Source organism: Alternaria rosae, assembly GCF_020736505.1.
Source record: "Alternaria rosae strain MPI-PUGE-AT-0040 chromosome Unknown BKA58scaffold_3, whole genome shotgun sequence".
Classification (NCBI taxonomy): domain Eukaryota; kingdom Fungi; phylum Ascomycota; class Dothideomycetes; order Pleosporales; family Pleosporaceae; genus Alternaria; species Alternaria rosae.
In genome coordinates, this window is record NW_025763572.1 from 2069266 (window position 1) to 2095667 (window position 26402).

Consider the following 26402-nt stretch of genomic DNA (forward strand, 5'->3'; position numbering starts at 1 on the left):
TGGCCGCGGAAAGCATTTTCTCGACTCAGATCGCAGGGTAATGGTGGCATTGGATTGTATCGTCAACTGACCTATCAGCATATCTCCGGCTGGATATGTATACACTGTCAATGAAGCTCCTCGCATGCAATCATTGGTATCGAGTTTCTGTCGCATAAACGTCATCCCTTATCTGTAGCTTTCGTGACCAAGTCTCTCGGCTTTCAGAGCCTTGTCTAGACGGTAAGGTTCTTCATTTTAGCGTATGTTGTCACATGTACCCGAAGTTGCATCATCTGTCGATACAGTTCCTGATTATGGACATATCCGGTCCCTTATAACACTCCCTCTGTACATTGGATAATCAGTACCGACCAATTAGTCTAAGCCAGATCAAAAAGAATTACGAGAAGAAGTCCGCTTTCATCCATCCTTGCAGATATGGCTGCATCTACACCAGTAGAAAAGCAGGCCCCTATCACCGAAACCGCTGACCCAAGGTCGTCACACGGCTCAAAGTCACCACGGCTACACCATGGCTCACACGAAGACCATCCGTTCAGCGACCCGGCAACGGCTCAGCGCTGGCGTCAAATATACGATAATGCCGAGTACGAAGGACGTCATCGGTTCGACCCAGCGTATACATGGGAAGCTGAAGAAGAGAAACGTCTAGTCAAAAAGGTGAGTAGATGAAGTCGTGGCACTGATCAGGACTGACACTCTTGGTGTAGCTGGACTGGCGTATAGCTCTCTGGGCATGGATCATGTTCATATCGATGGAGTTGAATCGAAGGAACATCAATCGAGCGATTTCAGACAATCTGCTGAAAGACCTAGGTGTGTACCATCTAGACGAAGGACAAAAGATGTTGGATCACTGACTTGGAGCAGGAATGAATACGAACGACTTCAACTATGGTCAGACTGTAAGCTTTGCGCAGTTCGTTACTCTCAAAGCTCTCGTTGACGCAAAGCTAGATCTTTCTCGGTTCATTCCTCTTTGCCGAGCTTCCCAGTGGCCTGATTAGCAAGAAGCTAGGTGCTGATCGGTAAGTCTATCTGGCCTAAACACCGTCTCGTCAGGCTTCAAGTACTAACCTAATGACAGGTGGATCCCAACCATTATCTGCATATGGTCCATTGTCAGCGCGTCGCAATGCGCCATGAAGACCAAAGCCCACTACTTCGCCATCCGGTGCATCCTTGGTCTACTCATGGGCGGCTTCATCCCAGACATCGTCCTCTGGTTGACATACTTTTACAAATCCACTGAACTTCCGCACCGACTGGCGTGGTTCTGGACTGCGCTGAGTACTTGCAATATTGTTGGCTCTCTGCTTGCAGCAGGCATATTACAGATGCGAGGACTTCATGGCTGGGGAGGCTGGCAGTATCTGTGAGTTGCCTTTACCCTGTCGTTCAGCTTGCATAACCACTAACACAGACAGATTTCTAATCGAAGGCACCATGACACTAGCCATCGGAATCCTCTCATTTGGCCTCATGCCACCCGGAGCCTGCCAAACGCAACACTGGTTCCGTGGCAAAAATGGGTGGTTCACCCCGCACGAAGAGTACATTCTCGTCAACCGCATTCTCCGCGACGATCCCTCAAAGGGCGACATGAACAACCGACAAGCAGTCGGCCTCCCGCTCCTCTGGAAAGCAGCGTGCGACTGGGAACAATGGCCCCTCTACATCATCGGCCTCACCGCTTACGTCCCACCTAACCCACCGCAAAACTACCTCTCGTATATCCTGCGCCAACTCGGGTTCTCCGTCTTCGAAGCCAACTTGCTCGCCATACCCAGCCAATTCCTCTATGCCGTCCAACTCCTCACCGTCACCTGGCTATCCGAGAAGTTCAAGGAACGCTCCATGATATCCAGTCTATCCAATATCTGGATTTTCCCCTGGCTCGTCGCTCTTGTCGTTCTACCTGCGGACGCAAATCCCTGGGTCCGGTATGCGCTCCTCACAGGCTTGCTGTCTTATCCTTACTGCCACGCCATCCTCGTGAGCTGGAATGCGAAGAACTCGAATTCCGTCCGTACACGCGCCGTCTCCGCGGCTTTCTACAACATGTTCGTGCAGTCGGGCAATATTATTGCTACCAATATTTATCGTGATGACGATCAGCCATTGTATCGCAGAGGCAATCGGATATTGCTTGGTATCTGTGTGTATAACGTTTTCTTGTTCTATGCTGTGAAAGCATTTTATATTTGGAGGAATAGAGTAAGAGATGCGCAGTGGAAAGCTATGACCAAGGAGGAGCAAGAGGACTACATCTTCAATTCCAAGGATGAGGGGATGAAGAGGTTGGATTTCAGGTTTTGTCACTGAGGAGGGGTAGGGATTGGTATTCTCGACCCACTCTACCGCACGATAAGTTAATGCGTACGTAAATACTAGAACGGAAATCAAATAAACTCGAAGTACGTGTTACTTCTACATACTGCATTTTATTATTCCATTCTTTGGTAGGCTGCGGAGTCTCCTTGCAACTGTCAGTCTCTCTCTAGTACGCAATACATTCGATGCTGTATTGTGCACTAGTGTGGAGAACCTTGGCATCGGACGTATCCGATGTACGTGGGTTTGAAGGATACCATTCAGTACTTGACGCTGCACCTGGGGTATAGCTTTGGTTTGAAGAGTACAATAGAGCTCAAGTATGGTGGAAATGAATTCCTTGTCTCCCCTGGAAGCGACACATCAACACATCAACACATCAACTCGTTTGAGCAGCCGACGCGTACTTCTCATCTCCTCCCTTCTATCTTCATGTGAGTGGTACCACGTCTTCATACCTCTCAGAGTACCCTCGGCGATGTGAAGGCGTTTCTCTTGAGCTCTTATGAGGTAGTGTCTCAACCCAAAAGCATTATTCGCCGTCTGGCCCATCTCTGGGTGGAGTTCTCGATTCTACCGTCGTTCAGCGAGCCACTTATCTGCCTCTGCCCAGACCTGCTTTGTCGCGTCTGGCACAGTAGAGTTGTTCGCAGACTTAACACCAGCGGATATGGCATCCCATAGTGAGAATGCGGACTTCAGATCGCCAGCGAGGTTGAGTGATTGCGGGAAGTAGCGTTCTGATGCGGTTTGAAGAACACGTGACTTGGTCGTCGGGGAGGTCGGATCGGCATCGCCAGTGAGAAGCTCATCGAGGTACGACTTGGCTGCTATGCTAAGCGCGCAATTGTTGGGAAGAAGGAATGGAAGCCTAGAGAGCGTTAGTTTATCAGACTCGGGTGATTGCGATTCGGGACCACTAACTTCATCGCGATGACTGGTATATCAGCATGTCTAGTGCAGCAACCAGTACAGAACATTTGTGTGGCGGCCACCTCGATGATATCTCGAAGTGACTGACGGACTTTGTTGACGATGGAGTTGTAACCGAGCAAATGTTGACTGAGAGGTCCGGTGAAACCAATCGGACGGTGGTGCAAAGTACCTAAGCCAGCAACGCGAGACACTAGCATATTATACTCCTTGTCTTGTGCTAGGCGGCTATTAGCTATGCAGAACGTGATCAAGGGCTTCCCACTTACTGCTACCACGCATCGGTGCGCCGTTGTACATAGAGAACATATCGATGTCGGAGTTCAAGAGGCCCAGCCGTATCAGTTCGACCGCGATCACCGCAGCTTCTTCGTGCTCTGGCTTGCCCTTTAGGCCAGCGATGATGGACACAAGGACTTTACCCCATTGTGTCAGATTATGGCTCTTGGGATCTACGTACTCCCGTAGAGCGAGGAAGCGCCATATCGAGTTGTACAGTATCTCGGAAGTGGAAGAAAGAGGATTCTTAGGATCTTTCTTGGCGACCGATTTGGTAACAAAGTCAGAGTTTTGCAGTGATAAGATGGCTGCACCGAGAGTTCCGCAATCCTGTCAGAGCGTTAGTATTGACCGGTCAATTCGGTCGCGGTTTTGCTGACCTTGTACTGTCCGACAACATCCTTGAATGTAGCTTCCTTCACGTTCCAGGTGTCAACGAGCGAAGGAGCTATGGCTTCTGATGGCTTCTCAACAGGGATGGTTGTGGACGCACGTTTCCCATTGGGTTCTACAGGAGAGTACCAATGCGTCTGGTGCAGAGATTGGTGCCTATACCAATTGTGTAGGGTACTAGACAAAAGGTTGACAGCGGGTGTTCGAAGTGGGATCAGCTTGGAGCTGACGAGCTCCCTGTATTCTGGAGACATGCCACCATCCATGGGAGGGACTTCGAATACCTCGCAGGTAGTGCGCCACTGGATGATGTGTGGGCTGATGAGACCTTTCGACATGTAGTGGAGGATCTCATCTGGGAGCCTTTGGCCCAGATACTGACCCGCATCGTTGGGCATCGAGCCGGAGTTTTGGGGTTCGACCTTACCTTCCTCTGTGTAGACAGGGTGATTCTTGACGGCCAGACGTGCTTTCTGGTATCGCGTAACGTATTCCTTGCCCGCGGGCGGGACATCATTGTTGTTGACAACCACAGAGTATCCAGACTGACCGTTGCTCATGATGGTCTTGATGGCGCTGTACGGCTTGATCAGCTCTGCTCTGTTAGGCGCGTCGAGGATCGGGTGGGTCGGGAGGAAGGGCGTGCCGGCGAGTATGCAGGTATCGAGAAAGATGTCGTCTGAGATGTTGGGAGCGCCGACAAACTTGGACAGGTCTGCTACACATTTCTCTCGGCGGACAAAGCTGAAATGTCGGGCCTCGAAGTCCCAAGACGTTATGATTTTGGAACATTCGAAGATGAGGATGTCTGACGAGCCGTAGACGGCGTGGACGTATTCGTGCTTCTCGAGATATGCCAACTACGTACCATTAGCCACTGCCAACAGAGATTCCAGATATGCTTGCCTGGGCCCAGGCGCTGTATGGTGCGACTGTCCAACGAATGTTGCGCTCGGTCAGGGTTGACTGTAGGGCGCGGAAGAGGTCCTCGGGCGTGACGTATGCTGAGAAGAGTCAGTACGATACACAGTATCATCCTGAAGGTGGCCGTACTTGACTGTCCGAACTTGGCAACAGAGGCTTCGGCCTCGTGGCCGTCGTACAGGGTCCACGCATTGATGTTTACCGATGCCTCGTTCTCCTTTTGCCTGAAAGGATCATCATGTTTTGTAATGTCCAGCCCGCTGAAGACGAAGAAGGGTTCGATTTCGAAGCTGCGGAATTGAGCCAGATCGTCCTCAATGTGTTGTGTCAAGGCCAGCGGAAGGCCTCCCAGCGCAGGCACAAGCGGCTCCTTTGCGCGCGGATGATTGAGGATCCGCTGGTTCAAATATTCGGCGGCTTCAATGCCTACGCGGCAATTGCGCAACTGTTCGAGCTCGCCCGTTTCGCCCAGCGTGGCCGTCCATTGTACGAAGTCGCGGATCATGGTGCCAGTCGCGTGGTGGGGTTGTTGTAGATGCAATGGGAATGAGGGATTGATAATGAGCGAAGACGATGGCAGCAATATCTCAAGTAATGCTATGAGAGTCGCCTGGTGTGATTACTGTATGTAGCGACGACGTGTGGTAAAGTTGTAGAGGATTGCGGGGGTCTGGACAGTAAATTGGAAGCTCCGATGCAGCTCCACGCCTTGGCAACTACACGATCCCTGATCAGCCGGGCGCTAGCTCAGGTACAGCGTTTAGGCGTACGAGGGAGCGCAATTGCGCCGACTAGATGGATGGATGACGGGTAGGCGCAGAATTGAGGTGATCCGCTCCCGTATCTACACACCAATGTCAACGTGGCTTCTCCGTTGCTTTCGTAGTGCCTAAATCGCGTCTCACGTCTCACCTCTGCCCCTCACCTAGCCTAACTCCAGGCTTTCACGCGTCACATCTCACTCTCTCTCTCCAAATGGCTAGTTCAGGACACCACTCAGACGCCATACCGGTTATTGATATCTCAGCCTCTTCCGAAGACGTCGCTCGGCAAGTGCTGGACGCGGCTTCCACACATGGCTTCCTATACATTAAGAACGATGGTGTGACCATCCCACCCCAGGATATCGATGAAATGTTCAAGTTGGTATGATGAATCGATTGCGCGAAACTGAACTTGGCAATTGATATACGTAGTCTAAGGAGTTCTTTGCCGCTCCCAAAGAGCACAAATCTGAATACGCAATCCACTCTGAGAAGGCAGGGGGTATTAACCGCGGTTGGGTACAGATGCAAGGCGAATCTTTGGATCCGGAAGGCCAAAAGGTAGATATCCACGAAATCACTGAAATGAAGGACCGCAAATATTGACAAACTGGATAATAGCAAGGTGACCCGAAAGAAGCTTTCAATATCGGACCCCCAAACCCAAACCTCCAACCCCTACCTTCACCTCTCCAGGAATCTTCCAAGTTGATTACCCGCTTCCAACATTCCTGCCACACCCTTTGCACCCAAATCCTCTCTCTCCTCAACACCGCCCTCCACATCCCCGATCCCAATTACTTCAGCACGCGACACGACCAATCTCTCGGCCCATCAGGTACTATATTCCGCATGCTCTACTACCCATCCACCATCTCGCAAGGAAAAGACTCCAAGCGAGGCGAAACCAGTATCCGCGCAGGCGCACACTCAGACTACGGTAGTCTGACTCTCCTGTTCCGTTTGCCAGGTCAGCCCGGCCTTGAGCTGTCTACGCCTTCGGGGTGGAAAGCGGTACCTGTGAGCCCATCGCCATCGTCATCGCCTCCAATCCTAGTCAACATAGGAGATTTACTGTGTTATTGGACAAATGGGATGCTGAAATCGACAGTCCACCGTGTTACTTTCGAGGGTGGACAGGAAAGATACAGTATGGCGTACTTCTGCCACCCGCTAGATGAAGCAAGGTTGGACGCTGTACCTAGTCCTGTGATTGAGCAGTTTGGCAACAAGGGGGAGGAAGAGTTGAAGAGTCAGAGGAAGAGGTTGGGGTTGAGAGAAGATGGGCTCGGACAGGAAGTGATAACAGCCAAAGGGCATTTGGAAAGAAGGCTGAAGGTGACGTATGGGATATGATGGAAATCAGATCCAACTGGCAAAAGGTATTAATATCAAACGCCTACACTATGCTCCATTGTTACTTCAATGAACACCTCGCTATGCTTTGCGCCATACCATGCAGAAGAATCCAAAACAACGTCCCAGCACATTCACCACTTATATCATGAATGTATAGGGAGAGGGTCTTCTTCACCCTCGCCTCTTCCTACCCGACCTTCCCGAAGGATGCCCTCCAACATCCTTCACGACGCCAATCCCTTCAACTGCCACGCTCTTCTCCTGCATAGTCCCACCCAGCTTTTTGATCATCTGTTCTCTTGCTTTCGCAGCACCAGGAGAATCCCAACCTAGTTCCTGACTAGGCTGGTATTCCTCCATCAACAGCGTCTTCTCCTCTTCCTCTTCTTCGGCCAGTATATTCCCGGAGCTATCGCCGGCTGACGCGTTCGACCGCGTGGACGTTGCGCGACCAAGCTGCCGCCTTTTCCGCGTCTTGCCAGGTGCCTGATCAACGGACGTTGGCACAGTCTTGCGGTTTGCGCGCATCTGAGCTAGGATGGAAGAGTAATCCTTTTCTTCTTCCGGTCCTTTTGCCTTTATCGATTCCTTTTCTTTTGGTGCTTCCTGTGGTACCGGCTCGGTATCTGCCGGAATCACGGAGTCGGGTTCAGGAACAGGAACGACCGGATCTGGGTCCTGACCAGCCTTGGACTTGCGGGGTGCTGGGGCTATGAGTGACTCCGCCGATGAACTCCTGGGTCGTGAGAACGATTTTGAGGCGTGCGGGGAGTTGGCGCTGGTTTCTCGAAGGGGGTAGGGACCTGCACCGTCCAATCCAGGTATAACAGACTCATCGTCATCATAGGTTATGCCGTTAGTATCGTTATTGCTAATATCCGCCCCGTCTGTAGTTGATGCAGGTGTTGCCTCTGCTGATGCAGTGAGGGCAAGAATACCACGCTGCTGTGGCTGGTGATGGTGCTGAGGCCTTATCAAGGTATCGGTAGGCTGTTGCTTTTTCTGACGAAGCTCAAGGCTCTCCTCCGTAGACAGTAGTGCAGTGGGTACATCATCCTGTGGCTGAGGCCTCTGTTTAGGCTTCTGTGGCTGGGGCGTCGCTGGCTTGTTCAATTGATATTCGGCGTATGACTGTAGCCGACCACTACGCAGACATTCCCATAGCCATGTGGCATGAACAGCGGGTATCCGCTTGTCCGTTGCGAATTTGAGTTTCGGTGTGTTTACGGTAGGAGGGTTGCAGATCACAACCGAGGTCTTCGCCGACAGCTGTTCATCGTACGAGGCACCTGTCAAAATTGTCAGACGATTTCAATGGAAGCGGAGATGATCCCGTACCCATAAGCGTGACAACTTTGGTCACATGCAGTAACTCGATGCCGGAAAAGCCCGTAGAGTTGATGGTGAGTCCAGAGAACCCTGGCTACGTCAGCGACCAATAAAACATCCGTGGAGCACAAGCTTACCATTAATACTAAGCTTTTCGAATGGTCGACTTAACACATCGTCCGATGGATCTACTAGACGTTTGCCATACAGGCAGCGCTCGACCCACCAATTAGTGGCCAGGTTCATGTGTTCTCCGGCACGCCCCGGAAGTGCCGCCAAATCGACCTCGACGTCATGCGGTATTACGAAGTAGCCGCGTCTTAGATCGTCGGATGGCGCTTTGTTGAGATCGGTCGCTTGGATTACATGCGCGCCGTTGCTCTCGAGATGTTGGCGCAAAATGCTTGTCTAGTGGGAACGTCAGCTAGGGCTGAAATGTAGGGTGCAATGACAAACCTTCTCTGCGTCAAAGCCGTGCGTGCATATCAGTCGTCCTTGGAAGATTCCATTATGTTGAGACACATCGTTCGTATGTGGTGGCAACAGTGGCTCATGACTGTCTGCATTGTCATCAAGGTGCGCCTCGGTAAGCGTATCATTCTCATGGACGGACGCATGTCTGTGTGGAGACGCTGGGGTATGGGTGCGAGTGCTTGTCCGCGTACTATCTGGCTTAGTAACAATCTCCTCTGTCCATTCGTCCTCATCGAGCGGTCGTTCGAAGCTGGGCGCTGTGACGCCCGCCCAAAAGGCATCACTTTGGCCGCCCACCTTGGTGCTTGCCGAGCGACGTAGCTTCCTGCGAAAAGGATTCAGGGCCTGGCTCGGCTCTGCATCTCGCGTGCGCTTGCCTATGGCGGGCGACGCGGGCAGTTTGCGATCCCAAGCACCCTGGCCTCGCTCTTCGACAGGCATAGTTGGGTTGTATAGGGCTTCGTCCAGCACCATGCCCCTCTCCAGACTTTGTTCGAGCCATTCCAGCGACACAATCTTCATCCTCCAATTCAGGGCGTGTTCGTACTTCTTGCCTGATGGCGCGGCTGCGATGAGGTGGGTGACGGACTTGGTGAGGTCACCGTGGTACTCGGCTCCGTTGGCGTCCACTGACTCCTGAATGGTCTTGCGTTGCTCAGCTATGGTAGTCAGCATCGTCGTATGCACTTGGGGCTGGCGACGTACGGTTGTCGAAGCCGGTAAGGCATATCTTCAGCCCAGCGAGGGTCGGCATGCGGTACTCCTTTTCCAGTGCGGCCATGTCCAGGTCGTCATCGCCAGCCATCCACACCTCCCGCAGCGCTTCGAGCCATTCCGGGGAGAGGACCTTGACGTCCTCGCGAGACTTGGCGACATAGCGATATTTGGCGCTGTCGGTGCTGCCAACGATGAGGTGGGTTACGTCTGATGTGAGGTCGAGCTTGATGGTCGCGCCCATCTGCGCGCCAATGGCGGCAAGTTTGGCCTATACGGTCATTAGAGACAGCAGGACATTAGCATATGGAGTAGACGTACGCGCTGCTCGGGGGCAATAGACGTGCAGCAGAGGATGGCCCCAGCCAGAGGCAATTGGCCCGCTCCTGCATAGTGTGAGTAGATTTACCACAATGACAGGTATTCTCTGCACCCACCATAGCCTCCATCATGCGCATCCATTGCTTGCAAAAGTCGCGGTGTCGTGTGCTTACGCCGAGCGAAAGCGCGTCTGAGCTAGGCCCTGCCCTTCGCCAGACGCGTTGCGGGGAAGCCAGCGTGGTCACGTGGTGCCGCCTCACGCTCGCCATTCCTTCCGCACTGCCCGCCCTGCCGTGTCCGCTCCTCAACCCTCCCCCAGATGGACCGAAGCTCGCACATGCCATGAAGAAAAAAAAAAGCTTTCCACCCCACTGCCGAGTATCCACCGCAGCCCGAATGACGAATGCTTCGTTCCTGGCCTCGAACTTGAGGGCGGCTGAGTTGGCAGCCCGCCCTGTTCTTTGCGCCGATCTGCCCACTCACGTTTGCTGTAACTCCAGATTCAGAACCCCAGGCGCTGATCACTACGCGATTGGGCCGCGAGGTTTCTTTTCGGCGATCGTGGGACGCAGCGCGCTGACGCCCTGTTTATGTGGTTGTCCTGATGCGCCATGGCACAAGATGCCCGGGCATGATCTATCATCTGCTCGATAGTCCCAAAACAAGGAAGACGAACTCTCCGCCCATGCGCTGGCGGAGCATCGCTTGGTCTGTCTCGAGATTGCGCGTTGCCCATGCCCAGCGTGGCTCTGCCATCTTGGAATCTAAGCGATGCCAGATCCCGTCACCTATTATGGGCGCGTGCTAGCATACACATAGATGTAATCAGCGTGCCTGTCGGGGCTTTGCCATCCGTGCGTGCTTAGTGGCAGGATGAAGCATGCCTTGTCGTCGTCGATCAAGGTAACGTGCCGGGTATGCCGTAGTCGGTCGCTATCCGCCAACGGGTCTAGAAGCAGCCTTAGCAGATGCCCATTGAGATCTGACCCCTGCATCGAGTCTTGCAAACTCTTGGTGCTCAGCATGATGTAATGCATCCGAGCCTCCGTCCGCGCAAGCTACTGCTGCGCTGCCATACCGCTCCCAGTAACGACTAGCACGCTCATATACCCGCTGCGGGAATATCCTGCCCTGATGCGCTGCTTGCACGCCCTCACAACCATCCCTTACCCCATCCGGGTACCCACTGATATACCTCTGCTAGCAGCCCATCTCAAATTCATCATCCTAGTTGCTGCGACCCCGCCGACCAGCAGCGCTGCACACCGTCCAGCGTCCGCGTCATCCGTCTTGTTCCCTGCAAACTCGACGCTCGACGCTCGACGCCGGTACACTTTCGCCGTCCCTGCACTGCCCTAGTCTGACATGCTCGCGTCCTCGTAACATGCTTGCTCGCTGGCTAGCTGCAACTCACTTCAAAACACCCGCGAGTCCCTGTTATTCGCCGTTGTTGTCCTGGCAAGAAACTCCTCCTCGTCGCCAGCGCAAACCCTCGCTCCAGGGTATTCCCGCACGCTTCCGACGCACCGGCGACTTCACCGCTCCACTACCCTACAGTGGCCTGTCGTGCTGATCGCATTTACACATCATTAACTAGGTAGCCTCACCCACGCCTCTGGATACCCTGTTTCTGCTCGTGAGTCCTTGTCTCATCTCCCCCTTCACCGCGTTCGGGCCCTTTGTCCTAGTAGCGCCCAACCTCAACGTCCCTTCCCAAAGCGTCCATATGGAACCTGCTTGGGTTACCTTGGTCAAGAAGCCTTTATACCCCTCTCATGACTCTGAGGTGTTGCACAAGCCAAATTCTTCTCTACTTCCTGAATTACACCACGTATAAGACACAACACGCCGCATGCCTTGTCACAACACCCTGATCCTGCCCTCCACCTCCACTTCAAGTCACTAACGCATCGTCGCTATGCCAGAGTACCATACCGTCTACTCTGAACGTGGCCGATTACGATATATACCCGACCACTTAGACTGCCCCAAGAAAACCTACCGCGGCATCTTTGCTGGCCGCAATCGCAGACCGCACCGCATTCACATCGCACACGTCGGTCCTGATCCGACTCTATTCCGCAGCCAGAGGCGCCAGACGACTAGTCAGTCGTACTTTACAGAAAAGCTGGCGGCCCCACGCGACGGCGCTAAACGTTTCCTACGGTCGTTTATCGACACCCACTTTTCCTCCAAGCCCGAAACTACAGACATACCTACCCCTCAATCGTCGACGACTCCCACTAGCAGCAACCGCAACTCGGTTGCCTCTGTTCCAGAACCACGGACCGCCGACATGAGGTCGCTCACGAGGAATTCTGGCAGCGGCGCAGTAGGCGCAATTGGAGGCACACTGGCTGCAGCAGGCATGCCGAGACCATCAGTCGCCGAGTCACATTGGTCTTCTGGTCGTGCATCTGCAAAGAGTATAATCTCCAATGTTAAGAGCCTACCAGAAGAGAAGCCAGTGGCTTCAGGCGGTGGTGTCAGTGTGAACGTGCAACTCACAGAGCCGGTTCTGTTTCTACGGGGCTTCGAGCAAGCCGAACACGCGGAGCGAAGCACCGCTATGCTCCGTGGAACACTATGCCTAAAGATTTCGAAACCCGCAAAATTGAAGGCTGTGACGCTCAAGTTCAGAGGGAGAGCGACGACCAAGTGGCCAGAAGGTACGTTCGTTGATCAGTTACCTCTGCCAGACTAACACTGATTAGGCATTCCTCCAAAGAAGGTTGAATTCGAAGAGGTAGATACTCTGATGAGCCACACATGGCCATTCTTCAACTCTCAATTCCCCACTGCCGAGAACGGCACTGGTGCAGATCACGTGGAACTCTACAAAGGCTCCAACGGATTGACTGGATCGCCGAACAACTCTTCGCTGAATCTAACGACAAAAGAGGCAAAACGACTATCGCTACAAGTCAACCAATCGCGAAGCTTCGGTAAGGGCGACACCCCTGGAGGCGGTCCCTCGGTAGCACAGAAGGGTTACAGGACCTTTAACCCTGGAGAGTACATGTACAACTTCGAGCTGCCTTTGGATAGCCACCTCCCCGAGACCATCGATGTTGATCTTGGTTCCGTCAAGTACGAGCTGGAAGCTACCGTTGAACGCGCTGGCGCTTTCCGCACAAACCTCACGGGAACAAAGGAAGTTACCCTGATCCGCGCACCATCAGAAGGGTCACTAGAGCAGGTCGAGCCTATTGCGATTAGCCGCAGCTGGGAAGACCAATTACACTACGACATCGTCATCTCCGGCAAATCCTTCCCACTCGGCGCTCAGGTTCCTATCGCTTTCAAGCTGACCCCACTGGCGAAAGTGCAATGTCATCGTATCAAGGTCTTCGTTACGGAGAACGTCGAGTATTTCTGCAATAACAAGCGAGTGCATCGAATGGAGCCTGTCCGTAAGGTTCAGTTGTTCGAGAAACGCGCGGATGGCCCACCGACCAGTACATTCCCTGGCAGTACGATGCGGATAGTGTCTGGAGGTGGCGTCCCGTACGATCAGCGGGCAGCCGCTTCTCGAGGCGAAGATGTACAGGTGCAAGATCCCACCAATCTTCTCGGTGATCTTGGAGGAGACGCGAACATCGGGCCCACAGAGATGGAGTTCAACGTGCAGCTGCCAAGCTGTCACAACCTCAAAGAGAAGGACAAGTCATCCAAGTTGCACTTCGACACTACGTACCAGAACATACAAGTGCATCATTGGATCAAGGTACGTTGAATCTTAGGTTTCATTGTCGTACACACTAACAATCAACTAGCTTGTCATGCGCCTTTCGAAACCGGACGCCACCGACCCGACCAAGAGAAGGCATTTCGAGATCTCGATCGATTCACCCTTCCACATCCTTTCGTGTCAAGCTACGCAGGCCAACACAGCACTCCCGGCATACTCGTCGCCCGAACCTGCCCTGAGCGGCACGCGGGTACCTGAGTGCGGATGCCCCAATGCACCATCCCGGCGCAATTCGCCGACCAGCTTTGTACCTACGTTGAGTACCTTGGGCCGCTCGAGAGGGAACTCGGACGCCGTGCTACCAACACCAACACCAAACCTCACCCGCCCACAAGCAGCACACATCGGCGGGCCAAATGACTCTACCGTACAAAGACCCATTCACCTCATGCGCGTGCCCTCTTTCAACCCACCCGCATTTTCGGAAATAGAGCCACCACCTCCTCTGGAAACCCCACCTCCTCTGTACGAAAGTATCGCATCGCCCACGAGTGGTTTAGCCGACTACTTCTCCCGTTTGTCTGATGCATACGACGATTCCGACAGCGACCCGGAGCGCAACGATCGAGCGCGCGTCGAGATCCCCCTGACGCCAGGAGGTCGCACCGCCAGGAGTATGGACGAGCGCCGAACTTGGCTGCCTGTCGGCCACTGAACACCGCCATACTCCCATGACGTCATGTGTTACGTTCTCTTTCAAGTTCATGCATATACATTTTTACTTACATTTACGACGTTTCTCTTTTCGCTTTTAGGCGGTCTATGCATTCATTGTCTGGGAAATATAGGGAATTCCCCCGGTAACACGGTGCATTCGGAAAATTCTGCAGCGCATTTTCTTTACTGTCGCATTGCTCGCTCTCGGGCTGTTTCGCGTGTTTGGGTCAAGGGTTCGCTGGGATGTTCCTTCGCTGAACCAGGCGCTTTGTTGTTTCATGGGCACAAGCTTCATGTTAGATGGGTGGCCCTCAGGTCCCCAACGTTGCGCTTTCGCATTTGCCGTAATCATCCTATCTAGTCGACCATATAGGTTGTAAATATCACGACGTACATATTATCCATACCCATTGTCATATCAACACTCGGTCCGTCGAGCCTATTGTTGCGTGCAAGGAACGTCGAAAACCCCCACTCCGAACAACTTTCTCGAAGTGCAGTCTCAACAGACCTATTGACAAATATCCATGAGCGCGATGTCCAGGACTATAGATAGAGCTAGGCCGCATCTGCCAGTTGTGCCAATATACCAACATACACAATTGGTTCTCGTTCTTTTCATAGCTAATCTCACATACCTTGATTCAGCATCATTCATAGCCATTCACTTATACACGACAACCAACTCACACGTCATGAACATGCATCCTTCACCCGTCATCCAACTGCGTTCCCCGTGCTAAGCACCCGCGCAACGCCCGTCATGGATCTCAAGTCAAGCATGGACATGTAACATGGAACCTAAGGCAAGGCCTGTGTTTGATGGACAAGGTCAGCCCGCCTACCTTGCGCCAGGCTCACCATCTCTACATCCGCAACTATAATTACTTGGTTCTACCTACCACTCCTTTCAACTCCTCAGGCACAACCCTGGAATGCTGCATTTAGTAGCCCGTTGCTGAAGTGACGTATGTGGAGATTGTGGAGCAGATAGTGGGAACAATGAGAGGGGAATTCTTTTTTCGGTGCATCTAGATGCGAGCGCGTGTTGCTGTTGTTGTGTTTGTTGTTGTGGTTTTGGTGTCTGTGAGCTCTTGGCTTCTCGTGTTTGGGTTGCTATCCAAGGGGATTTTCTGCACGACTACCCAACCTGCAGCCTCATTAATCTGCCCAAGTATGGCATCGCGATAGCTGGACATCTGTGCACGGAAGCGCGTTTCCTGCCATAGTTCTAGCTCTTGGACGAGTGGCCAGTGTTTGGTGTTCCTGTCGACCATTGTGTAGACGGCAGACTTGCCATGGTGAAACGCGGCTATCGGACCGTCTTTCGCGATTTTGACAGGTTTTGATGGGCAGGGATTGTCGCAGAGTGTAGTGGGTTGTGTGGAAGGAGGTCATGACGTCGATGGTCGTGGTCATGCTGGCTTTGTTGAATAGATGATAGATCGGACATTTGCATGGGCAAATCTAGGGAACGAGATGGTGTTGGGAACTACGGTTTCACCTACATCCTTGCGTGTATCGATCGATTAACGCAGTGAAGTAGGACGTGCTAGATTTGCGTGAACGGGTTATTGCTGAGAAGATTAACATTTTGCGCTGTGCTGGGGTTGCATCGCGTGTCGAAGGTTTATTCCCGGGGTGCGTGGTGTTGAGATCGCGACTTCCCTGCCATTGCTCGATCCACTCTGCAGGCCTTGTTCGCGTTCAAGCCCTGAAGGATATCTGCCCTGAAACCATGGGGTAGAGTATGTACAATTACAGCTTTTGCAGATGTCCGATGACGTTGTTCCGCGAGCCTGTAGCATATGCATCAGAGGCAATGTACAAAAGCTCACCTTCCACCCCGTATCACGCAGCCCATCTTCACCGTGAACTCCAGAGCGGAAATCTCTGCATAGCGGCTGTTCGTGGGGGCCCATGTGTTCTCACCGGACGACTTAGCGATAGTCAGTGGACTTCTACCGGCCAGGGCTCATGAATCGTATCATCGAGCCAACCATCGTTCATCATGTTTGCTGACTGAAGTTCCGTTGGTCGGCCTAGGTGCAGAACGGGTGCAGCAACCTGCATGCAGAAGCATCATGTGATAAGCATCGTGCAGGAGTCTTTGTCAGGTGGCCTCGCGCGCAGCACCACGACAGACGGAAGTGAAGAGCTCCTCCACGGAACCGCAGAGCGAGCGTTTCCAAGCCTGGGCACAGCAGTTGGGGCGGCTCGGAGCACGGCCTATCGGAGCGAAGTGCTCTCCGCCCCCAGCTTCTGGAGAACAAGAAGCTGCGATGTCGACAGCTTCTCAACGCCTTTACGCACTGGGTTCACAGTGTAGAATGGTTTGTGAAAGGGCGGCAGTCTTCTCGCATGTTCGGCGAAGATTCGGCATGCAAGATGGAGCAACAATGTGGCTGTTGAATCTCGGTGGCGTCCGATTAGGCGATGGCTATTCCGTCCTGGAGCCAACCAACGTCATTGCCAAGTACCAAGCGCTTTAGCATAGAAGAAGAGAGATAATCGTATTCTAATCTCTTACTCTGCCGCTCATTCTCTGTAGAGCTGGAGAGTGCGACAACGACGACACTTTGCAAGACGCGACTGGAGTGGCTTGATTGAAACGCGCTTTTGCTTTTCCAATCTGTGCACGACCATTGAGTGCTTAACTTTGGTTGCTACCCGACTACCACGCGCATCATCCAAGCTTTCGGATGCAGTTGCCGAGCAGCACTTGAACTCGTAAGCATTCGGCTTGAGTTTTCTTGTTCATCCCACAACATGACTAACTCGTCGCCAGCAGACTTTGGACAGTAGACCCTCGTTCGCCAAACACGGCTGTAAAGGACCGGCGTCTGGGCGGATCCCCATATACATGCATTCGGTCTCGCTACCATCTTTCTCTTCCTTTGGCCGACTCCCTCGACAGCGCGGCCCCAGTGCCAACATCCTCCCTACATAATCCTCTTTCGCCCGCGAGATCACTTCCCGCCTACCTCCAAGCCGCGAGCGCGTCGAACCGTCTTCGCGCATCCACATCCACACTTCGTATAAGCCTGAGGGATAGTGAGAGGAACAAATCGTCGCAATGGCGTGGGACCATCTCTCCATCACCAAGCCGCATCTGGTTTACCTGATCCTTGGAGGCTTCACCAGTCTGTTTATGCTGTGTTCTTCCGTGATCAAAGAGCGTCTGTACATTGGTGAAGCCACGGTCGCGACTATATGTGGTATCATATTCGGCCCACACGCCGCCAACCTCATAGACCCGTCGACTTGGGGCAATGTCGACTTAATCACTCTGGAGTTCTCGCGCATCGTCCTTGTCGTGCAATGTTTCGCCGTCGGTGTCGAACTGCCTCGCGCATACATGGAGAAACATTGGAAGTCTGTTGTAGCGCTACTGCTCCCCGTCATGACTTTTGGCTGGCTAGTGACTAGCCTGTTCATCTGGGGCCTGTTCCACTCCCACCTCAACTGGCTTGACAGTCTGTGCATTGCAGCTTGCGTTACCGCCACCGACCCTGTCTTGGCTTCGTCCGTCGTTGGTAAAGGCAAGTTTGCCAAGCGGGTACCTAAGCATCTCCGAGACTTGCTGTCCTGTGAATCTGGCTGCAACGATGGCATGGCTTTTCCCTTTGTGTACTTGGCCATATACTTGCTCCACTACCGACCAGACGCTAACCAGGTCGCCTTCCACTGGTTCTGCTACACCATCCTCTACGAGTGCATCTTTGGCGCCTTCTACGGAGTCATGGTTGGATACATCGCGCGTCGCGCTATTCGATGGGCTCACGAGAAGGACCTCATCGATCGAGAAAGTTTCCTCGTCTTCTACTTCGTCTTGGCCTTGTTTTGCGCTGGTTCTGGAGCTCTGCTTGGTATGGACGACCTGCTCGTGGGCTTCGCCTGTGGTGTCGGCTTCTCCAACGACGGATGGTTCCTTGAGAAGACGGAAGAATCTCACGTTTCCAACGTTATTGATCTGCTGATCAACTTGGCCTTCTTCGTCTACTTCGGATCCATCATTCCCTGGCAACTGTTCAACGAGCCAAGCATCGGGCTTTCGCCATGGCGTTTGGTGGTGCTTGGTTTACTGGTACTTTTCTTCCGCCGTATACCAATCATGTTGGCACTCAAACCAGTCATTCCCGACCTCAAGACCTGGCGCGAAGCTTCTTTCGCTGGGCATTTCGGACCCATTGGTGTCGGTGGTCTTTTTGTCGCGATTCTTGCAAGGGCCGAACTAGAGACCGATACCACAAGCCCGCTGGCTGAATTGCCAAAGGAAGGAGAAGAAGGATCTGATCACTTGAACATTATTGAGATGATATGGCCAATTACATGTTTCTTGGTCATTGTCAGTATCATTGTTCACGGAAGTTCCATCGCCGTCTTCACCCTTGGAAAGCGCATCAACACTTTGACAATTTCCATGTCCTATACTCAGGCCAACGAAAATGGACCCGGCTGGATGGACCGCCTTCCCCGTATTCAATCACGCTCCAGATCTTCTATGGCTCGCCGTCCCTCTGAATCATCCATGGATGAAAAGTCGGAACTCGCAGCGGTGGGTTTCGGCGGTAGCTTCCTGCGCCGTCAAAAGGAAGAAGACAGCAACTCTGTGAAGCCTACGAGCCGAGGAAGGCGCTGGGATGCTGGTCGAGGTCCAGGCGGACCGATTTCGCAGTCCGCTATTGCCCCCAGTAGACGCGACGAAGAGAAGGCAGAAGCGATACCTCCTGAGGAAGACACCGATACCTTTGCTGACACGATGGCCATCTCTAGCGACAGTTCGTCAAGCGAGAAAGGAAAGATGAAGAGGCGGATACCAGAGGAAGAGATATACCAGGAGGGCCATGAGACCGTCTTTGAAGACAAAGAAGGGAATGTTCTCGGCGTAAGAGACAGTCATGGAGAGCAGGGCACCGTGAGACAAAGGCACGATAGTGAAAGGGCACAAGAGCTCATGCGTCAGAAGCATGTCCAGGGTGGTGTGTCACAAGACGAGCATGGTGGTGCCCTTGAAGAAGCACCTAGTCGGATTGAGAACGCCATCGAACACCCGCACAAAACCTGGCGCCATCGAATGCAGAGCTACACAGGCCATGGTCACAAGGATAAGGCTGCAGAACCTCCCAAGGCGGAGAAGTCAGCACCAAAATCCGGAAAGCATGGCCCCGCTCTTGCTTACCAGTATGGTAATACCATTATTGTCGAAGACGAGGACGGCGAGGTCTTGAAGAAGTATGACATTCCAGCTACTCCGAAGAAAGGGAAGGACGGTCGTCCTGCCAACCCCCGCGGTCAGTCCATGGTGGAGACGTCAAGCCGTGCTGTACAGAGTCTCAAGCGGATGGGAACTCACATGGGCGTGCCCGCCGGGCAACAGGCTGGAGCATCCAGCACTCAGGCCGCAAACAACAAGAAGAAGCAGAAGGCAGCGGAGGCGGCAGCGAAAGAGCAAGAAGATGACGACTTACTCCGCTTCACCGTGACTGCTGGTGGTCGTCGCATGAGCAAGCTCGAATTCATTCAGCAAATGTCGCAGATGAACCCCAAAGACAGGGCGAAGTTTGTACAAGCTAGCGATGTTCCTGAAGCAGTCAAAGATGCCGCCCATCAGGATGCCAAAGATCACACCGCAGAACAACGCCGCCGGGCAGCTTCCATGCAAGCAAACGTGCCCCCAGTCGTCGTCGGTGAAGAGGGCGAGGCAGAACTTCACAAGATCGAGTCGCCAGTAGCCAGGGAGGAGGGTCACGCCCGTGGCCCCGAAGGTTTGACGCTGGTTGACAGTAACGACGAGCATGTGCCGTTCCACTCTGTACGCCAGGATCTCGAGGACCGACCTAAGGATCAGGGTGGCGAGACTGCGGCACAACGCCGGCGTCGCCTAGCTGCAGAGCAGATTCCCGCTGAAACTTCAGGGGGTTCCGCTATTCCACCATCTCATGAGCCTGAAGAAGGGTTTGAAGGCGAAACAGCAGCAGAGCGAAGGCGTCGTCTGGGCGCTCTTGGTGTCGGCAAAGACGATACTCCCGAGTCTGATTCCGAAGATGAGGAGACAGGTGACCCAATGGAGACTGGTCGTGGTACACACTCACGCGCCACCGAACCTAGCCAGAAGACGCTCTCACCTACGCCACGCACACCTGGTATTCGCTTCGCGGATCAACCTAGGGTACCGACAAAGGACGAGCGTGCCGCCGAGGATGCGCGAGTAAAGGAGGAAGACCAGAAGGAGAGGGACGGAAAGAAGAAGAGTGGGCTGAGCAAGCTCATTGGACGAAAATAGGATGTTGACATTTTCATATTTCTTTGGATTGAATGTTTAATTGGGGGGGGGGGGGGGGGGGGGGGGGAGGGTTGATGGATTTGTGCTTGCATAGCGCTGCGGGGTTTAGATGAGCTTTTCTAGACGAGATAAATGAGCCGTGATGTGGACATGGAGTTGACGCAACACGTTCGTCTAAGAGACGTAGTATGTCTCGAATAAAACGCATTTACTCTTGTATTTCCAGCATCAGAAGTCCTTCGCAAGTGCGTGTTATGAAATTCTATGCCGCCAGCCCAATGTGGTTTATGCCGTCACTGTCATCAGTCACTGTATTCGCCATTTGTTCCTGCATCTGTGACATGTCTTCCCGTCATGTTCTGTACACTTCACCGCAGCCGTAGGTGACAGTCACATTATCACTAATCACCGTGACGCGACCCACAGTGCTCGTATAGAACTTCATCCAAACCCACGCGTGATGTGGGGAACTGTCTGGAAGCGGCGGCAGCTGAAGTGGCTTGCCTCGGCGCCCCAGGCCTAGATCGTGGAAAATCTTATCAGATTGATAAGATAATCTGATTAGCGCTGGTGGGCTCCATCATTGTTCCACTCGCGATGCAGCGGCCACAACATCGTGCCTTGATGGTACATGTTTACGGACGCGACTCCGAGCTCGCTCTGGCGCTAGGCTCTCTTTGTGCGACTGCCCATCCGGTTCGTACCAATCAAAAGCTCAATCTTCCGTCGTCTACCATCGTTTTGGCTAGCCAGTTACCATGAGCCAAAGGCGCAGAGCATGATGAGAAGATACTAGAGTATGGCCATCGTACTGGGCTCCTTTTGTCCCGATGACGGAGACGGCTCCTACTCGATTCCTGGAGGGATTTGGCTTATAGCGGCCATGGTTGCCCCTCAAACGAAGGGCACAGCTTCTCCTACTTCAGGCCTTCACGTCCTCCAAGTTTAATCCTGAAGACATCGATATGGGTTCCGTCCAACAGCATGAGATTGAAACACTCAACAGCCTAGCAGCCCAAATCAGCGAGCTAGCCGCTAAGATGACCAAGCAGCTGGCGGCAGAGAAAGTGACACCAATCACTCTCGAGGCCGACAGTCCGATCAAGTACGAGAAACTTCCTGGAGACGTCTTCATGACCCGGCAACTTCTTGAGGATGCATTGAAAGACCTGTGGATTTTGAGCCAGGGACCGAGCGAGAGTGTGTTCAACTACGTACACATGGCCATCCCAGACGCGGCGTGCTTGAACATCCTGAACCAGTTCGATTTTTGGGGTGCAGTACCGGTGAATGGCGAGGCGACGTTTAAAGAGATAGCGAGCTACACCAAGCTCCCTCTTGAAGTTGTGAGCCGTGTCATTGATCATGCGGTTACGATGCGTTTCTTCGCCAAATCTTCGCCTGCAGCAACGCAAGTCAGGCATACTTCTCGATCAGCTGCATTAGCCAAGGACCCTGGCTTGTCTGCGCTGGTGCAGACAGTATTGGATGAAACGGGTCCACCTATGTTCTTGCTTCCTGAAGCTCTGCGTCGCTTCTCGCAAGGGAAGGCTGAATCAACCAAAGACATGAAGGAGACTGCTTTCCGGCTCTGTCACTCTGGCGGTGCCTGGGGTGACTATAACAATAGTTGGGCCTTCATTGAGAACGACGGCGAAGGCGAAAAGAAGGGATGGCGGCAGAGGAACTTTGTGAAGTTCATGGTGTACATCAAGGATCTGTTCCACACCGAGAACATCATACTCAATGCTGTTGATTGGGAGGCCGCCGGTGAAGTCACGGTCGTTGACGTGAGTATCTGCTACTATCAGCTCTGTTCTGGCACTAATAACCACCAGATCGCCGGATCCGCTGGCCACGACGACGCCGTCCTCGCAGCCAGATTCCCCAACCTCAAGATCGTTGTCCAAGATCTTCCAGAAGTCGCTCCAATATTCGAGAAAGAGTTCCCATCCGAACTCAAATCTCGCGTCTCCTTCCGCACACACAACATGTTCGATCCCCAGCCCGTAGAAGCAAGCATCTACATCCTCAAATGGATCCTGCATGACTGGCCGGACGTCGAGTCAGTAAAGATATTACAGGCGCTTCGGCCTGCACTCAAACCTGGGGCGCGCGTCATCTTCATTGACTACGTAGGCAAGCAGGGACCGAGCGATGAGGAATTACCGAGAAGTATACAGGGCTTTGGCACGGCTACTGATCTTAGGATGATGGCGTTGTTTAATGCAAAGGAGAGGCCAGTGGAGGCGTGGAAGGATATCTTTAGGCAGGCTGATGAGAGATTTGATGTTGTTAGAGTAGAAGCAGACCCGCTGAGCTTCATGTGCGTGCTTGAAGCGGTTTGGCGCGGCTAGGGGTGATTGCTGGGGTCGTACATCCTGACGATTGTTTGGCGGTTACCAGGAAAGGCATTGGTTGTAGATAGCGATATCGAAGTCTGTGGATGTTTCGTGTCACCAGATCGGTTTGTGCCGTGTTCTTCGCTTTGAGTCCCGAGGTCAGCAATCGGCGAATTGGGAACACGAAGCGCTTCGACCCCACTTTTGCAGTTCAGCGTCCCGCAACTCGAAGTAGTCGAATGCAAATAAAAAATGAATCTATATTTGTAAATTTTGCAAAATTTTCCATCCAGCAAGCACGACTTCGCTTTGAAGTATTCTCCCCGTAGCTCAGTTGGTTTAGAGCGTCTGACTGTAATATCAATTGTTATCAGAAGGTCCCTTGTTCGACTCATGGTGGGGAGACAATTCTCTTTTTGCTCCATTTTTGCTCTTCCATCTTGCTCTGTCACTGATTTGAGACGAAACATCCTTCGAAACAAGCAATCTATGTGGGAAGCCCGCGGCGTCTGTAGCTCCGATGAAGCGACGGTTGCGGACAAGGCATCCTGTACTATTGCTGCAAGATGCCTTCTTAAGTGCCGGCAGACTTGACGCTTTGCAGACTACTTTGCCACACCTGTGTTTTTGATATCTCTAGCAGCCGTCAGATAAAACATCACGGATGAAGTATTCCCAGCGTTTGTGGGGGTGCTTATTTGACCGGCTCGAAGCTGACCAATAGCTGATGCTTTTGCTGACCTCCAAGAGTAAACCACCGGCACGGACACTGCGAGGGGACTCCCTTCAATTACACAAAAATGGATATGAGGACTCTGAGGATTCCCGAGACACTTGGTAGGATTCTACTGTGTTGGGTATAGAGATGGTCTCCAAAGGTAAGTACGGCGAGGTCATTCCGGTCCGACTACCTAGGTAGCCTTCCAGTAACTCTATCATATCGTCAATTCTATTCATCTCTGTCAGCATCTTTTCTTATCAACTCATAATGGCATCTCCGTTCTCTTCTGTCGCCTTTTACATATCTCTCCTCGCTGTCATGCAAATTGCACAGGCGCAAACTCCGAAACTTCTATCGATACCTATAAAGCATATCGACAATGCGGGTTCGTTCATCCCTCTTGTCTCGATAGGAGTCGGTACACCGCCGCAATTAATCACAGCAGTCTTGGATACGGGAAGCAGCGATCTCATCATTCCAAGGACTGGCAGTCGTATATGTCAGGACCAACAGCAACAATGCTCCGGCACTCCTTTTGTCACTGGCTCATTCAACACGGACAAAGACAGCAGCTTTAGAGACGTTGGTGTAAAGCTAAATACCGATTTCGCCAATGGTGCTGCGTTTCGAGGGCGATTCATTACCACAGCGTTGACTCTTGGAAAGCAGACCATATCTAATGCGCAGCTTGGAGTTATCGAACAAGGTTCTCTACCACCGGAGACTCCACTGTTCCCTATTTTAGGCATTGGACCCGTTGAGAATGAAGTAGTCCGACCAACTTACCAGAATGCGCCCGCCAAACTTAAAGATGCTGGTGCGATCGACGCCAATGTATACGGTGTCTACATGAATGACTTCCGTGATTTGCAGTGTCTATTCATCGATTTAGCAAATATCGTACTGACAGGTAGTCTCGATAGGTGACCCAGAAGGCTCCATAGTGTTCGGTGGCATTGACACGGCGAAGTTCAAAGGCCAGCTACAAGACGCAGGTTCGTTCTTGCTAAACAACAATGGAGTCGCATCGAAATTCGTGATCAATTGGAGCTCCATGCAGCTAGTGGGCGGCGACTCATCTCTCTCTGGCTCCAATGTCGACCTGGCACCACGAGGTGGTCTACCCCCAGTGTTGATCGATACAGGAAATCCGTCACTGAATGTCCCCTCGGCCTCACTCCGCGCTATAGCTATGGCTGTAGGTACGACCTTTGATGAACAGGCTGGTCGGCTGGGTAGTGTACCATGCGATCTGGGCTCTCGCGGAGAAAGCCTTTCATTCGGGTTCAACAATAACCGAGCGAAAGTCAGCACCCCTTTGGCTACAATGCTGCTACGCGACTCGTCTTCCCGCGCCAGTCGATGCTATCTACCAATGTTTCCTTCGGATGGAGACGATACAGCGAGCCTAGGTGCCCCATTCATGCAAGGAGCATACATTGTTTTCGACCTTGACCAGAAGAATATATTGATGGCAGAGGCGAAGATGAACGCCACCGGCTCGAATCTACAGACATTACAGGCATCGCGGTAGCCTATATGAAAAGATATGCGCAACGCATCAATTTCTTCGGCTTTCTTTCAGCTTATTTCCGTTTCGTGTTTACTCGTCCAATTACGGACTGCACCCAGAAAGGAAGTACTTCACATTTGATGTTTACACATAAGCAAAGAGCAACACTTTATTGTGCCTTCCAGGAGATGCAAATCGAGTGCAGATATCCGCGGATATGGGTAATATACATCATAGAAGTTGCTGGGATCTCGGGACGTCGAGATCAGCAATAGCCTCTGTGATTCAACGTGCATGAACACGCTCGACAATTTCGGAAATTTGGCGCCGCAAGTAGGGCATCAGAAGACAAGAGTGCTACCACCGTGCTCGCGAAATACTCCCAGCAAGTCAATGCACTGTTTGATGGCCTCTCGATCCTCTTTGTGCGTGAAGAATTTGGCTCCTTAGAAGCATCTTGCGGTGGTGAGCGCCAAGTCGTACGTGTGAATACCGGAAGCACAAGCACCAGACTCAAGGTGGATAATCATTCACCCGTAGGTGGTGAAACTACGTGTGCAAGCAAGACAGTCGCAGGCCGGTTTACGATGCGTCGACTTGTGCTGCGCATCCACACTCAGCCCCGGTTGCATTCATAGTAAGAGCTATGATGATTCACATGTATTAGGTTTGAGGGTGTGTCGAAGTGTCGCTCGCATACGTTGCAGACATTGAACGCTTCAACATGCTGTTGGAAAGTCCAAGCAGTCCTCCAAATTCCATCGCACCTGTCACAAACGTAAGCATGTTTATGTTTGCGGCAAGGATACCTTAGCTCTGTTCAGTTTAAAAATTGTTTGCCACATTGCGGACAGAAGTTGTGTGTGATCTGTTATTGTAGTTTCAACTCTTACAATGAAAGAAACACAGAGCTGTATTGGCTACATTCGACCCATAGGCTTGACACAATTTGTTAGCTCGCAATGTGGTATATCTGATATCGAAATAGAAAATTGCATACCTAATGTTACGCGAAAGCATGTACATGATTTATGCTAGGCAGGTAAGACGATGGAACTAGGAGGGACGATACTTCCTACCCGGCAATCAAGTAACGAACGCGACGTTACCGCTTAGGAAGTAAGCCCGTGAAAGTAACGTCAGCAATACCGACACACTCTACCAAAGCAGGTCTTTGGTGTCGCTTTGAGATGTAATCAAACGCGTGTGCAGTGACAGCGAGAACAGTACATCCACAGGTGCGACTATCACAGTGCGGAGCAGATGACCGTGTTGCGGCGATGAGGTCCATCAGGGCTCGAGTGC

General features: G+C 52.5%; 8 protein-coding genes and 1 non-coding gene across 9 annotated transcripts; 7 read left to right on the forward strand and 2 right to left on the reverse strand.

Annotated features, from left to right (window-relative positions):
• Positions 1 to 420: 420 nt before the first annotated feature.
• Positions 421 to 2450, forward strand: BKA58DRAFT_454873 (major facilitator superfamily domain-containing protein; the record flags this gene model as incomplete). The annotated part of the gene is made up of 6 exons (XM_046174523.1): positions 421 to 663; positions 714 to 819; positions 874 to 908; positions 961 to 1031; positions 1091 to 1378; positions 1431 to 2450. 6 exons carry the CDS (start codon positions 421 to 423, stop codon positions 2326 to 2328), a joined length of 1641 nt encoding a protein of 546 aa, XP_046027805.1. The 3' UTR covers positions 2329 to 2450.
• Positions 2451 to 3284: 834 nt separating this feature from the next.
• On the reverse strand, positions 3285 to 5687 carry BKA58DRAFT_129536 (PIN domain-like protein). Its single transcript, XM_046164357.1, has 4 exons — positions 4996 to 5687; positions 4849 to 4946; positions 3930 to 4802; positions 3285 to 3879 (listed from the first exon to the last, which is right to left on the reverse strand). Exons 1-4 carry the CDS (start codon positions 5369 to 5371, stop codon positions 3502 to 3504), a joined length of 1725 nt encoding a protein of 574 aa, XP_046027806.1. The 5' UTR covers positions 5372 to 5687; the 3' UTR covers positions 3285 to 3501.
• On the forward strand, positions 5632 to 7025 carry BKA58DRAFT_357373 (uncharacterized protein). The gene is made up of 3 exons (XM_046168684.1): positions 5632 to 6012; positions 6063 to 6191; positions 6252 to 7025. The coding sequence occupies exons 1-3, from the start codon at positions 5842 to 5844 to the stop codon at positions 6984 to 6986; spliced, it is 1035 nt and encodes a 344-aa protein (XP_046027807.1). The 5' UTR covers positions 5632 to 5841; the 3' UTR covers positions 6987 to 7025.
• On the reverse strand, positions 7026 to 10157 carry BKA58DRAFT_380542 (uncharacterized protein). Its single transcript, XM_046169917.1, has 7 exons — positions 9944 to 10157; positions 9828 to 9892; positions 9498 to 9777; positions 8775 to 9451; positions 8456 to 8726; positions 8328 to 8408; positions 7026 to 8278 (listed from the first exon to the last, which is right to left on the reverse strand). Exons 1-7 carry the CDS (start codon positions 9966 to 9968, stop codon positions 7161 to 7163), a joined length of 2517 nt encoding a protein of 838 aa, XP_046027808.1. The 5' UTR covers positions 9969 to 10157; the 3' UTR covers positions 7026 to 7160.
• Positions 10158 to 11745: 1588 nt separating this feature from the next.
• BKA58DRAFT_410056 (uncharacterized protein) lies at positions 11746 to 14233 on the forward strand (the record flags this gene model as incomplete). Its single annotated transcript, XM_046172193.1, has 3 exons — positions 11746 to 12496; positions 12542 to 13554; positions 13604 to 14233. The coding sequence occupies 3 exons, from the start codon at positions 11746 to 11748 to the stop codon at positions 14231 to 14233; spliced, it is 2394 nt and encodes a 797-aa protein (XP_046027809.1).
• A 3078-nt stretch (positions 14234 to 17311) lies between these two features.
• Positions 17312 to 20521, forward strand: BKA58DRAFT_437790 (Na(+)/H(+) antiporter 2; the record flags this gene model as incomplete). The annotated part of the gene is made up of 1 exon (XM_046173524.1): positions 17312 to 20521. The coding sequence occupies one exon, from the start codon at positions 17312 to 17314 to the stop codon at positions 20519 to 20521; it is 3210 nt and encodes a 1069-aa protein (XP_046027810.1).
• Positions 20522 to 21385: 864 nt separating this feature from the next.
• BKA58DRAFT_129614 (O-methyltransferase-domain-containing protein) lies at positions 21386 to 23003 on the forward strand. Its single transcript, XM_046164358.1, has 2 exons — positions 21386 to 22311; positions 22360 to 23003. Exons 1-2 carry the CDS (start codon positions 21487 to 21489, stop codon positions 22876 to 22878), a joined length of 1344 nt encoding a protein of 447 aa, XP_046027811.1. The 5' UTR covers positions 21386 to 21486; the 3' UTR covers positions 22879 to 23003.
• Positions 23004 to 23182: 179 nt separating this feature from the next.
• Positions 23183 to 23268, forward strand: BKA58DRAFT_t28. Its single transcript has one exon. It is a non-coding gene; the product is annotated as a tRNA-Tyr (tRNA).
• Positions 23269 to 23504: 236 nt separating this feature from the next.
• Positions 23505 to 25118, forward strand: BKA58DRAFT_454908 (aspartic protease; the record flags this gene model as incomplete). Its single annotated transcript, XM_046174524.1, has 2 exons — positions 23505 to 24446; positions 24508 to 25118. The coding sequence occupies exons 1-2, from the start codon at positions 23852 to 23854 to the stop codon at positions 25116 to 25118; spliced, it is 1206 nt and encodes a 401-aa protein (XP_046027812.1). The 5' UTR covers positions 23505 to 23851.
• Positions 25119 to 26402: the final 1284 nt, after the last annotated feature.

Excerpts from the sequence above, each read along its gene's own strand:
- BKA58DRAFT_380542 (XM_046169917.1), bottom strand. The coding sequence starts at position 9,968 with ATGGATGCGCATGATGGAGGCTATG. Across the intron at positions 9,893-9,943 it reads TGCGCATGATGGAGGCTATG|GAGCGGGCCAATTGCCTCTG; the intron begins GTGGGTGCAGAG and ends CACACTATGCAG. Across the intron at positions 9,452-9,497 it reads CCTTACCGGCTTCGACAACC|CTGAGCAACGCAAGACCATT; the intron begins GTACGTCGCCAG and ends TGACTACCATAG.
- BKA58DRAFT_357373 (XM_046168684.1), top strand. The coding sequence starts at position 5,842 with ATGGCTAGTTCAGGACACCACTCAGACGCCATACCGGTTATTGATATC. Across the intron at positions 6,013-6,062 it reads TCGATGAAATGTTCAAGTTG|TCTAAGGAGTTCTTTGCCGC; the intron begins GTATGATGAATC and ends TGATATACGTAG. Across the intron at positions 6,192-6,251 it reads TGGATCCGGAAGGCCAAAAG|CAAGGTGACCCGAAAGAAGC; the intron begins GTAGATATCCAC and ends ACTGGATAATAG.
- BKA58DRAFT_129614 (XM_046164358.1), top strand. The coding sequence starts at position 21,487 with ATGGGTTCCGTCCAACAGCATGAGATTGAAACACTCAACAGCCTAGCA. Across the intron at positions 22,312-22,359 it reads GTGAAGTCACGGTCGTTGAC|ATCGCCGGATCCGCTGGCCA; the intron begins GTGAGTATCTGC and ends AATAACCACCAG.
- BKA58DRAFT_129536 (XM_046164357.1), bottom strand. The coding sequence starts at position 5,371 with ATGATCCGCGACTTCGTACAATGGACGGCCACGCTGGGCGAAACGGGC. Across the intron at positions 4,947-4,995 it reads TGCCAAGTTCGGACAGTCAA|CATACGTCACGCCCGAGGAC; the intron begins GTACGGCCACCT and ends GACTCTTCTCAG. Across the intron at positions 4,803-4,848 it reads CATACAGCGCCTGGGCCCAG|TTGGCATATCTCGAGAAGCA; the intron begins GCAAGCATATCT and ends AATGGTACGTAG.